The sequence below is a fragment of the Neolamprologus multifasciatus genome, chromosome 7, assembly GCF_963576455.1.
Source record: "Neolamprologus multifasciatus chromosome 7, fNeoMul1.2, whole genome shotgun sequence".
NCBI classification, from domain to species: domain Eukaryota; kingdom Metazoa; phylum Chordata; class Actinopteri; order Cichliformes; family Cichlidae; genus Neolamprologus; species Neolamprologus multifasciatus.
In genome coordinates this window covers 13,261,256-13,275,174 of record NC_140445.1, presented here as the reverse complement: position 1 = coordinate 13,275,174, position 13,919 = coordinate 13,261,256, and the positions used below count along the sequence as shown (strand labels likewise).

At 38.8% G+C, this 13,919-nt stretch overlaps 1 protein-coding gene across 1 annotated transcript in view; it reads left to right on the top strand.

Annotated features, from left to right (window-relative positions):
* Window positions 1-11,587, top strand: part of LOC146513902 (zinc finger SWIM domain-containing protein 6-like) — a 56,629-nt gene extending 45,042 nt beyond the window's left edge. The window contains exons 11-14 of the mRNA XM_085166692.1: window positions 1,604-1,761; window positions 4,669-4,832; window positions 5,258-5,339; window positions 8,324-11,587. Of these exons, the coding sequence (XP_085022818.1) occupies window positions 1,604-1,761; window positions 4,669-4,832; window positions 5,258-5,339; window positions 8,324-9,189 (1,270 nt within the window). The 3' untranslated portion in view covers window positions 9,190-11,587. The remainder of the gene's footprint in view (window positions 1-1,603; window positions 1,762-4,668; window positions 4,833-5,257; window positions 5,340-8,323) is intronic.
* The last annotated feature ends 2,332 nt before the right edge of the window (window positions 11,588-13,919 follow it).

The following is a 13,919-nucleotide window of genomic DNA, read 5'->3' as shown; positions in this document are numbered from 1 at the left end:
TTTCCTTTATCGCCTGTCTTTTATTTTCCCCCACCTCCAAACTATATCGTCATAGGACCTAATTCTAAATATCCTGTATGGAAAAATACTCATGTGTGATTTCAGTGGCAGTACAACAACCATTGAAAACAGGATTTTTTAAAAAGGACAGAATACTAGTATCCACCACTGATATAGTACCTTTTGTACTTGTATAACATCAGTGATAAAGGTACTTATTGTAAGTTCCTGAAGCTGTTAACAGAATGTGAACAAACCACCAAAGTGACCTAAAAGAAATTAAAAAAATAAAAATAAATCTGTGTATTATATTGAAGCTATATCAACTGAAGCTGAACTAGGTCGTGTTGTGTTATAAGGGCTGTCTTGTGTACAAAATGGTATTTTTGTACCACAGGCTGATGCAGTAAGTCAACGTCACCTTTATTTAACTGAGGAAGTCATAGAAATTACAATACATGATTCATATTTCTATATTAAGCCTACGTTAGTAGCCACCATTTATACTGTGCAGCATGTGCCTGCACATAAGAAAGTGTACATCAGGTTGAAGTGTAACTTTAGAAAGGTTTGTGGTTATTACCTACAGAATTACTGCAGAAACTTGAAACATAGATTATTTAAAATGACGGGCCAACAAAAGGCAAAATCTCTTGAGGAAATGAAGCTAGCAAAAACTAAACAAAAAATATTTTATCTAGAACTCATAGTAAAAAATAGATGTCTAGATTAGGCAAGACGAAATGGCTGAGAAACTAAAAAAAAAAAACATGCAAATAGTGGAGCTAAGCTAACATTTTCAGGCGATCATTTTCATTCAGACTTCCTTCATGTTGGAAGGAAGGAAGTTGGGGGGTTAATGATGACAGTCCATCATCCAAGTCATCCTCTAGACGTTCACTACAGAGGATCAGTTTTAGTCTGCATGCCTGAAAGAGAGAAGGAAAATGTGCATTTATATAAAGACTGATTAAGGCTGGAATTTTAACACCACCTCCTAGTATAACCTGCCTCTCTGCCCGCTTTAAGTCTCCACTGGTTCATGATTTAGAGATGGAAAAAGAAGAGAGGCAGACTGAGGAGTTATCTGGGACACTGTTTAATGATAAAACCTCCTTTTGCTGGAATATTCACTGAATAATTCAAGAATGCTGAGGAGGAGTTTTAGAAAAATGTGTGAATAATAAATACACACTGTTGGTTTGCTTCTAGACCACCACGGGAACCTTTATTTCGTCTTGTTTAAATTAAACTTCTCTGATTTTTATATTATGTAAATCGATCAGACTTTTTCCCCCCCCAGACCTAAAAACAAAAGATGATTATAAAAGTACATCAGCTATATCCGGGTAGAACATCTCTGTGGTTTGGCTGAAAAGGAACAGTTATTTTTAAATCCATCCTTTTCTCAGTGTTCATAGCCTGAGGCAAAGATCCACCTGAGCTCAGGTGTGCGGACACGCACTGAAAAACTATTGATTGATCCTGTAAGGGAAACATTACACTCTGATAACTTGTTTACCTCCATGAAGTGTTCTTCTGAGAGGTCACATCTCTTCCTGTCTAATAAAGAACTAATACAATTTTTTCCATCTGAGCTCAGGTTGCCGGTCCTGGAGTCCACAAACCCCTCTAGTGACTTGTCTCGGCCTCACCACATAGTGTCGGTGGTGCCCAACCGATACCCTCGCTGGTTCACTCTAAGCCACATAGAGACTCAACAGTGTGAACTGGCCTCCACGATGCTCACTGCTGCTAAAGGTACACAAACGTACATTGACTCAAGATTGGAAAAGTGCATTTTGAGGTGTTTTATGATCATACAGAATTATATATACAGAGATAGAAATAGAAATACCCGATATTCATGATAACCATCAAATTTTAAAATGAAACATCAATGCTGTCAGTAATGCACATATGAAAAATATTATCTTTTATTTCACAGTGCTGCAATATAGGGGAAATTACTACTACTATTTATTGTAGAGTTCAGGTAAATGACTCCATCAAACACACCCCTACACCACCCCAGCATCCACCTGTAGGCTTTGGGGCGATGTTTATTCATCATGCAACACGCAAATACAGGTTAAACAGCAAAAGGAAAGACTGTCAAAAAAATCCCAAAGTGACCCAAAACCAATAAGTAAAACAAAAGGGGCCACTTGACGCATATGGAATGAGGGAGAAGAAATGTCTGATTTTGAGAAAGTGTGCACGCAAAGGGAGGGTATGGTAATCAGGTGAAAACACTGAAACATAGAAAAGCACTGAGGGCAGGGCCAATAATCAGAACTGGGGAAAAAGAACGCAAGCAAAAGTAAAACAGCAACAAAAGACCAACCAACCTTCAAAGTAAAACAGGAAGTAACCAAAACCAAACATCTAGACACAAAGGCAGGAAACAATAAAGACTAAAGAAGATGATTGTGTAGAAGACAGAAGGAATGGGAAGAAAAAGATGAAACGTTTAAAATCTAAAAACTGATACCATGGAAACGATGGCAACCTTTTTTTTCCACAATAAATTGTGAAGTGAAAATCTGATACCGTGACAGCCCTAATATTGCTCTGATGGTAATATCCTTTATGCTGCTTATCACCAATTTCAGTACTTCCCCACAGTATGTGGGAATTATTTTCAATGATAAAATGAATTAAATTAGAACAGCCTCAACCAGGATAAACAGGAAATTGGATGGAAGGCACAGTGAGCTGAGGAGATGCTGCATCTTCTCAGGCTGATGGTGTCAACTTAGACTTCTCAAAAAAAACTGAACAGCCTCCTGTCAGAGCAATCTCGCCTTTAGTTTAGAGGTATTTAATGTTTTCTGACATGTGCGACATCATACAAGACTAAAGTAAAATTTGCTACCTATGGCAAGCGAGAGAAACTATTTTGGAAAAAAAAAACCTTGGAAAAAAACCTGCAGGTACCCAGGACATGTAAGAGCTAGAGTACCCTCAAAATAACTTAGTTTCTGATTACATCTGAAGGGAAAGTGTTTTTAGCTGTTTCAAAGCACCACATGGAAAGAAGGTGCAAAAAGTCTGTCATCCTAAATAGTTGTCAGGAGGATAATTGTGTCAAACTGAGCTGCGTGCAAACAATACACAATTCAGGTTACACTTTCTGCTGTGTTCACCCATTTACATTAATTAAGATTTTACTTTAAATATCTTTTGGAAATGTGTGATCAAAGCACATGAAAAACAGAAACATAGTGTTGAACAGGCAATAAATGTTCAAATACTGCAAGTCTTGCTTGAAGGCATTTATTCAGTAAAGAACTTTGCACACCGGAGCAGCTGCTGTGTGAAGTGGGAATGTTGAAATGTTTGTTCAGGAACGTTACCAGAAATATAGAAAGTTATAATGATGTGGTATTATTAGAGGGCCTGCCTGGTGACATTCTGTATTTTGTGTGTGTATGTATGTGTGTGTGTATATATATATATATATATATATATATATATATATATATATATATATATATATGATCTTATCAGGCACATGGATTTGGTTTAAGAGTACTACCTGGGATTGACAAGGGGCAGCCAATCAGAAAGCCAATCAGAAAGAAGAAATTAAGCAAGTTGGCTTAAGGGGCAGTGACTAAAACTGTCACGGTTAGCGGAGCGGACTCAGGCGCAGACCACAAGTTCCTTCAAATCAAAAGTGAATTTATTTACAGTGTTCTCCACAGTGACATATATATACACACACAACGGTGTCTGGGGAAAAGGGGCCGGGGTTCCAGGGTCCGGGAGTGAAAGGGGCAGGAGTCCAGGGAGGGGAGATACCCATACAGCTCTCGCAAACACACACAGCTCCTCTTCTTTCCTCTACCACTCTTGCTCACGCTCAGTCACAGTGCACAGGGAAACGGGTCCGGGGGGGAATCTATTCACAGACAGAGAAACAGTTAGTCTCCAGGTTCAGACGTACTCACGACCAAAACTTTGCAGAGTGCAGGACGACTGACACTGATGGCTCAACGATCCAGCAACGAGTAGAGCAGACTCGCCATCTTAAGTAGTACTCTAATTCTCGTAATCAGCGGCAGGTGTGCTGATCATCCCCAGGTGCGTGGGCCAGGGGCGGGAGCCCATACTGAGCTCCGCCCCGGCAGGAGAAAGAGAGAGGACGAGAGAGAAAGAGAGCAGAGGCAAGAGAGGAGAATAAACAAAACAAAACATAGCGCCTGACTGCTGTCAGCTGGCGAGGTGCGGGGACCATGACAAAAACCTCTCGTTTCGGAGTGCGTAGGGTGCAGGGATAGATGGAATTTTTAAAAACGAGTATATAAAAGAGTGGATGGAAATAAAAATAGATTCCCTTTAAATAACGTTTTGTTCGGTGGGCAAGCTAGACAAAGGGATATATCACAAAATGTTTATGTTTTGGTAACAACAAGACTGCCTTAGTAGCAATTTTCTGAAGTACATTTATATTAGGGTCACACTTCCAGACACTTTCAGAATTGGTCTGTCTAGTTCTTGTGATACGCTTATTTCTGTAACATAACATCAGACGTTTGTGTGGATATAAACAAGTCGTATTTGGTAACAATTTAAAATGAATCCAATAAACCAGATTCCATAGAGAAGATGATAGTGACTTTGCTTCATTGTCTCCATTTGCTTTGTTTGATGTGTTACCAGGTGATGCTCGCAAGCTAGAAACTGTGTTAGAGTCAATCCAGAAGAACATCCACTCCTCCTCCCACATCTTTAAACTGGCCCAGGATGCCTTCAAAATCGCCACTCTCATGGACAGCCTGCCTGACCTCACGCTGCTCAAGGTTTCCCTGGAGCTGGGCCTTCAGGTAAAGAAACACACACACACACACACACACACACACACACACACACACACACACACACACACACACACACAGTTATAAATAGCACAGGCTAAACCCCATTCAACTATCTTAATGAGGACCTTCATTGACATAATGCTTTCCCTAGCCCCTCACCCTAACCCTAACCATTAAAAATGAATGTCCAACCCTAATCCTAACCCTCACCCTAAACCTAACCACAACGTAATTGTAACCCTGACACTAAAACCACAAAATGCCTCAAAAATGCCTTCAAATTTGTGAGGACCGTTGAGTGTGTCCTCACAAGTTACTGTTGGTTCTCACAAGTATAGTAGAATGCAGATTTCGGTCCTCACAAAGATAGCTAGACAGGAACCCACACACACACACACACTGTGCAGACTTTAATTTTGTGTTTTGTAAAGGTGATGAGGATGACCCTGTCTACACTGAACTGGCGTCGGAGAGAGATGGTGCGCTGGCTTGTCACCTGTGCTACTGAAGTCGGTGAGTTTTTCATACCAGAGGAAATCGTGACACACACCCTCTTTACAGTGCTAATCGTGTCAGAGGTGTCAATGGTGTCTTTTTTATATAAATTGTGTTTCTGCATATTATAACCTGCATATTAATATCATCTAATGGCAAAATTTTGGGATAAAACCTCTTATATGTGCCATGCACAGGTTTAAGAGTGAGAGCATTGCAGCAGTCCCATATGGAAAAGAAATAGTAAAAACTTGCAAAAGACTTGCATAAGATGTGGCCTACTTCATGTAGTGAATCATATAAGGCTTATATGATTTACTCATGAAAGTGGCAACTTTCTCATTACTTTTATATATTGTTTTAGTAAGTATCTAAAACATACAAGTTTCATTTATATATTTTTTCAAGGGATCTTATATCTGTTTTCACTTTTGTATGCTTTTCATACAAGTTTCACACAAGACAGATACAAACTTTATAAGATTTATATATATCTTTTCCATATGGGAGTGTTAGCGTGACTTTTTTATTTGTTAAGATTAACAAATAAAACAAATAAAATAAGATAAACATTAGCATGGAGACTGGCATGATATTGGTTTAGTTCCTCAGCTGGTAAAAAAAAACACGGCTGTCCCGTGTCACAGTAGACATCTGGACTACTAAAATATATTAGCACTTCTAGTGCTAAATAAGAGACTAAAAAAGTATTTCTTTTTTTTCAGCGAAAGTAAATGTAGGTAAATAATTCTTAATTTCACCCTTACATAAAGTAGTTTACTGCCAATAAAAATGCCCCCTTAGAATTACAGTATGAAGTACTGAGAAAAGTAATTGAGTACCTTTGTGTAAACAAAATTAACACTCCTTTGCATTTAGCTTGTCACTGTTTGCTAAATGTACTGTGTGCTGCCTAATGTACATTATGCTACACACACACCACATGTTTGACTTTGGTGTGTGTGTTGAGTTTTACACTGGATACTCTTTCAGTTGGAATTTGACCAGCAAATTTTCATGCCCCAAAGGCAGAATGCAATGATTTACAAATCTCATAAACCCATATTTTATACACAATATGACATGGAGAACATGCGTAAAATGTAACATGTACCATTTTAAGAAAAATATTGGTTCATTTTTCAATTTGGCAGAGGCAGCATGTCTCAAAAAACATTAGTGTAGGTTAATGTTTACCCCTTTATCTTTTAACAATACAACAGTTTGTGAACATCTGGGAACTGAGGAACCCTTTTGCTGGACTTCCAGGAGAGGAATCTTGTCCTTTTCTTGTCTGATATTAGATTGTAGGTTCTCAACAGTCTGGTTTTTATTTCTTTATTTATTTTTTGTCTCGTTTTTTGTTTCATGATGGGCCAAATGTTTTCAGTTGGTGAAAAGTCTGTAACCTGTATACACCTTTCAGCATTGATGGTGCTTTTCCATATATGCAACATGCCAATTCCACTCATTCACCCCCATACCGTCAGAGGAAATGGGGTCGTGAAAGCTGGTTGTTTAGAGTTGTAACATGGGCATCATTCTTTGCCTAAACTGCTTTGGAGCAGTTGTGGTGCTATTTAAATTATGGCCTTTAGCTGCTGACAAAAACGTATCAGTTGAGCCCCAAAAATGCGAAAAGCACAGTGTAAAGGCCATGTTGTTTGTTCCCCTGCCATCTATGAGACAGAATCAGCGCAAATCTTGGTCATGCAATAACATTTAATCGGTTATGCAACTTAAAAAGTAACAGGTTAGGTTGTATCTGAATACTTTAACATACAATAACATAGTCAACACTGTCTAATAATTAAACTAAAATTATGTTTGGAAGGAACAGCCAATTAGAAGAGAGTTGGCTTCAGGGAGGCTTGGCCTTAAAGCGTGGACTTAAAACAGGAGTCCAAGACATGAAGTTGGAGAAGAGTATCATTTATGTTATGCTGTTATCATGAGTAACCAGCAATAAACGGACTGCTTTTTTAAGCACACTGTTTATTTCAGTTCTTACACTGCTGCTGTGCTTGTGGTTAAATTTTGTATAAAGTACAATGCAGTTCAGTTTGTCTTTCTGTTGCACCACAGAGTCTACTCATACATGTGTAGAAAAAGCTCGACAGGCCTGCTGTGCCCTGTTGTGGGAAGGGAATAGCAAACAGTTAGCTACAAATAGATTGTAAAGATGTTTGTGCCTGTGAATGCTTAGAGATTTAGGGACTTTTGCAAAACAGCAGGTCAGACTTCATAAGTGGGTTTTGGAAAGCTCTCTGCAAGGGAGATGGAATGACTGGAAGGTCAGTAATTATGGGAGATTGTGGGCTGTTGGCTGATTAAGTGGGCCTTATGTTTGGCCTTGAATACTGAAACCCAGTGGCTGATTTCCCTGAAGTGGACAGGAAGCTAAGTCCAGAGGGAGGGAGCTCTACAGAGGAAAACCCTCCTTCCAGATGATCTCTTGTGAATGCAGGGTAGTGACAAGGGGACCCTGTTTCTGTGAGCGGACTTTGAATGGATTCATTGAGAAAATGCCAGCCTGGTGTGGAGTGGGGGCCAAATCATATAATGCCAGAGGAATTAGCAACAAACTGTCCAATTACAATGTAAAAAGCCGTTTTAATTAATAATTTTCATTTACAAAGCCAGATCAGAACTGTATTGCATGTTTTGTTAAATAAAATATTTACGGTGGTTTTGAAAGGTTCAAAATATAACAGCTCCATACACTGATCACATTAGAGGAACCCTGTAGTAGTCATTTTAGATTGCCTTTTTATTTCTGCTTGGATTCGTTCAAGGTTTTTGCATGGAAGGATAATGATGTTTCCGTTTTCAGCATCACTAGATCTCCTGTCTTATGATTTACACTTTACACGCTTTCGGTACTAGACTTTCATCGGGAAATGTGGTAAATGTAGAGCATACTTAGTGACATTTGCGATTGAAAGCTTCACTTTAAAAACCTCTTAACTGTCAAGCTAAGATTTCTTTTTCTGTCTTTCTAGGCGTGTTTGCTCTGGACAGCATCATGCAGAACTGGTTCACCCTCTTTACCCCCACTGAAGCAACCAGTGTTGTGGCTAGCACTGTCATGTCCAACAGCACTATTGTCCGCCTGCATCTGGACTGCCATCAGCAGGAGAACCTGGCCAACTCTGCCCGCACCTTAGCCCTGCAGTGTGCCATGAAGGACCCCCAAAACTGTGCCCTCTCAGCTTTGACACTCTGTGAAAAGGACCATAATGCCTTTGAAACAGCCTATAAGATTGTACTGGATGCAGCTGCCACTGGAATGAACTACACACAGCTGTTTACAATAGCACGCTACATGGAGCACCGCGGTTATCCAGCAAGGGCATACAAACTAGCAACGTTAGCCATGACTCACCTGAACCTAAGCTACAACCAAGACACACACCCGGCCATTAATGATGTGCTCTGGGCATGTGCTCTCAGCCACTCCCTGGGTAAAAACGAACTGGCAGCCGTCATCCCTCTAGTGGTGAAGAGTGTGAAGTGTGCCACTGTCTTGTCGGACATTTTACGCCGGTGCACTCTAACAACACCAGGTGGCATGGTGGCACTACACAGTCGCAGAAACTCTGGAAAGCTGATGTCTCTGGACAAAACTCCACTCAGGCAGCTACTGGACGCCACAATCGGGGCCTACATCAACACAACGCACTCTCGGCTGACGCACATCAGCCCACGCCACTACAGCGAGTTCATCGAGTTCCTTAGCAAAGCCAGAGAAACATTTCTCATGGCACACGACGGACACATCCAGTTCACACAGTTCATAGACAACCTAAAACAGATATACAAGGGCAAGAAGAAGCTCATGATGCTTGTTCGAGAGAGATTTGGTTAAAAGACGATCATATGACCAAATTGTATTTTTGTTGTTGTTGTTTTGTTTGTTGTCTCCTTTTTTAAAATCCTTTCTAACTTGAAGTGAAAATCCACCTAAAACAACTTACATGTGAATCTTATTTCTGTGTTTTAGGACTGCTGGGTCTGATGGATAACAAAACACGATTTCCTCAAGACAATTATTTAAGACTGTGACGTTAAAACGTTACCAAGCATGATCACACACAGATTCTAGTGTTGGGTAGCCAACACTAGAATCTGGCCCAAAAGGTTTTAGAGTAAAGTTTAAAATTTGGAGGGGAAAAAAAAGACTGTAAACCATATGCGCAACACCCGGGGCCAAGACTAAAACAGAGTGTACACACTTTTTTGTTTGGGAGATTTGAGGCTTTTCATACCGGTTCTGTCCTTATCCAGCTTATTTCACCATAAATAGATATACAAATGCACCGAGTCTTTTGTCACATAAATAATTCTGAATGTAGACTTAGTTGCTACTGGTGGATAGCTAATGGCTATACTGTGACTATGTTCGTTCCAAGATAGCTCTTATAACGCATACAATTGTGATGTCGGCCAAGACAGTACTGTAAATACAGACGTTCCCATTGGGGCTTTAATCAGACATTATGTAACTTGTAAATCATCTTCACCCCAGTAGCAGTAGCTACAACCATAGTCATAACTGCAGCAAGAGCAATGCCCAAAAGCTTTATCTGCTAGTGATTATATTTAGCCTTCGAGAACCAGAGGAAGGAATTTACCTTTAATGGCCGCTCATCACCACATCCTAGAGTCAGTGTGGCATCATCATATTAGAGACACAGAAAAGCAACAATTTTTCTTATTTGACAGTATTCTTTTGAAAATGTTTTTAATTATTTAAATAGTTGCCAACTATTATTTTCTGTTGATCCACGGATAGATTAAGTAATTTGATCTCTAATTAAATGTATTACTTTGAACTGAAATATAATCACAAAGTTATAGGTACCGCTCCACCAATTTGTGATGTTGTAGCGCCAAACCATAATTCTTATTAAATGTTTAAAAGATAAGCAGGAATTACATTTTAGAGTTCCTGTTCAGACTGTTCAGGGAGTTCTTCCTTCCCACTGACAACAAGTGTATGATAATGGTAGAGTTATTTCTCTAACGTTGTATGGTCTTTTCCTTAAAGCACTTTCAAATGATTCTGGTTTATGATGGCATAAAAAACCAAGTATGCAACTCAAATGAAATGTAAATCCATTGCTTTTTGGTGTCTTTCAGTATAGACACTGAAAATCTTGGAGTGTTCACCAATACCAAACATTTTTGTTTATTTATTTTTTGCTGCTTTCTGATGTTTAGAAGGTACCCCGCTGACCACCGTTAGCATTATGCAGCAGATTCTTTTTTTGTTTAAATGTAGCTCACAGAATTTTTTGTGTCAACACACCAACAAACTTGGCAGTTGTCTTTCAAAGGCAGCAAATAATAAGACCGCTTACTAACAAGCGTAAATGTATAAAGTGTAATGATTTTGCGATGTTGTATGGGGGAAGAAACACTTGCCTTCATTTCTAAGAAAACTCCACAGGGTACCTTTAATAGACCAGACTTTTTAAACATCACTTTATCTGTGGGAGTGTTGTACACACTGTTTATACATCTGGCCCCTGGTATTGATGTGTCAAAACAAAAAAACCCAAAAACTATGTATTTAGTTTGCAAAACTGTCACTTTGTTTGAAGATTTTGTTTTCCATTACATACAAACGTGAGAGGGTTTTACGCTGAGTATTTCCTGTATTGTCCAGTGGCAAAATGTCTGCCTTGCACTGCTCCTGCTTTCCTCGGCTAATGCTCACAGCCTCAAAGAGAAGACAAATGGCTTTAAACCAAATGGACCATTTGAAGTAACGAGTACCTCTTTTAAAGGATCCAGCTTTACTCTTCCCCCCAGGCCTCCTCACCCATCTGCTCAAGAAAGGCTCTAAATCCACCGTCAAAATTCATTTCGCTGCCATTTCCAGGCTGGTTGTTTTGGCTTTGCAGTGTTGTCGCAAACGTTCAGTATGCTTATTTGACGGACACATTTGCCACGATAGCACGACGACAAACCATCGCAGTTCTTATCCTCGTGGAAACTATGTATATTCTCAGGGATTTCTCAAAAACACAAAACAAAACAAAACAAAAAAACCCCCGAAACAAACAAACAAAAAAAAGGCAGAAAAAAGAACAAAAGCATTTTATTGTCCTGTGTATATATGAAAGTATATGTCCGAATATTGAAAAAATGTATATGTTAACTAATTTATGACAGAATATTCTATGTAAGACACAATACTTGAAGCTGCAGTAATTTTGGAAACAAGCGAAAAACATAACATATCAGAAGGACTTCTAAACGTTGGCCTGGCATTGCATTACGGGCCCTGTTTGGGCTCTGCAGACATGAAATGAACTGCAGAAAGTGGCCGGCAGGAAGTGGACGTGCAGAGTGGGTATTATCCAGAGCACAGAAGTGTACTGAGGGGTTTTACAAGTCATTGAAGGAGGCAGAGCGGCAGCAACATACAGCTGCCAACTGCTGCTGTTCTCTCATTGTGGTCAAGTCTGCCTCATTCCACCTTCTGCAGTGATTCGCTCACAAAATGAAGCTTTTTTTTTAAGTCCATGCCTTTTCTCACTTCTTGACTTTGTGCAGGACAGAAAGTTGCTCTGTACAACAGGTCTTGACTGTTCCACTTCATTTTTAAAAAATTTATTTAATTGTAATGGTATTGTCTCTTCCTCTTTAACTTCATGTCTCTAGAATTCCTCACACAAGAACAGCCTTCTTTCTTGCCTTGTCTTAATGCTTTAAAATAACCAAATGGGAGTTCTAACTACCAAACTCTTTTCATACGCAAACTGACCATGATGATGGCCTTTTAGTGTCTTTGATTTGTAGCTGAACTGGCTCTGTATTCTGTGCTTGAAAAGCTCATCTCATCTTCTTCAGTGTCGTCTCTTAGAGGTCTACTAGTAGCTCTTTTGTTTATAAATGATTGATGTGCCCTTTTATTTATTATATTAGGTAAATGATTGTACAACCATGTCAACATGCTCATGAAGTTAAAACTAAGATTTGATACACTGATCGATTTATTTATGTAACTAAATCACTGTTTTATAAAGTTGTTAATGAATCAACACTTTGCTTTAATTAAATTAGATTTTGAGAGGAAAATGTCTTTGTGTTTATTATTGCTTTTAAGGTACATATTGTAATCTTTTTTAAAAATGTATTTAAAAAAAAAAAGAGATTTTTTTTTTAAATGGCTTATAATCGGCCACTATCGCTATCTTCAGAATGTAAAGAAACACTCCTGTTTATTTCCAAAAGATCTATGTATTGTGTTAAAGAGATACCAACTTAAGTTGAGCTGGGGTGTGCTTTGGTGTAATACCAATTTGTAACATAAGATGCCGTAGTATGTCAGTGTCATTTTGACTTTATCAGGAAAGTAGATTGGAAACCATTTTTAGTTTGTAGCTATCCTAAGACATGGGATTGCTAAAAAATAATATTGCAACTTTTAAACTGGTGCTGCTGAAAGTTTTAGTTAAATTCTGCATAAGGTGATTGCTAAAACAGAAAACCGTAAAATACAGGAACGGCAGAACTGTCAGCTATCATTTTAATAATCCTCTCTCAATTGTTTTAACGCTAAATTATACAACACCAATTCATAACAACAGTTGCCTCGAGGCACTTTAATATAGGGCAAAAACCAACAAGATCTCCAGCAGAACCAGGCCCATGGAGGGGCAGCCATTTGCTGCGACGAACCAAATCAGAAAGTTATGGGGTAATGTGGACTGATGACCGTGTGTACAGCAGCATTTTAATCATTATATTAAACGCTGTCGGTGGCAGCCACTGATCTTACTGTATAAATGTAACAGGGCTCGGTAGTGGTTCTAAAAGTTTGAACTGCTTCGAGCTTTATTTGTGACAAGCACATTAGCTTACCAAAAATGCTAGCTAGCTAGCTGGTACTGCTGGGATGCTATATATTCACAAGCAAACATAAGCCTAAAAAAAAGCTGGCGCTACATGCAGTGATGCTAGTGTAATTCATGTTAGCGCTAACATAGTACAGCTTTTTCTCCAGGGACCAAAAAATCACAGAACTGCTATATGATGAAGCTAATCCAACAATGAATCCCGAAGCTAATAGGAAAAGGAAATTGAATTGAAACGAAGGAGCTCATCATTAAATGTCAGAAAATAATCTGCATTCTTAATTTGACCTTAGTCAAAGGTCGAAGGCCTCTAGAAAATTTTTTTTAAATAACATTTTTGTTGCAAGTTGCTTTTTTCTCTCTGTAAATCTCTTTACAAGTAAAGTATTAAATAATTAATTTTTCATTTAGTGATATTCATTACTTCCTCTTTTTATTGTCCATTAAGTTGTTAATTAGTAATACATAACTACAAGACATTTAAAAAAAATGATAATGATAGAAAAAATATTTTCCTACTTTTGATTGACTTCCACACAATTTTGTTTTACCAATTGCATTAAATGGTTTGTTTATTTGATTAGTTTAACTCAGCCAGGGTGGATACAGAAAGATGGTTTATCAATTCACCTGCCAAGCCAACCTGCTGACATAGTTTCTGGGGGCAATGGGCAATTTTTTGAGGCTTCTGGTGGAGCGAGTAGATACCAAGACTTCCTGTTCCATCTGC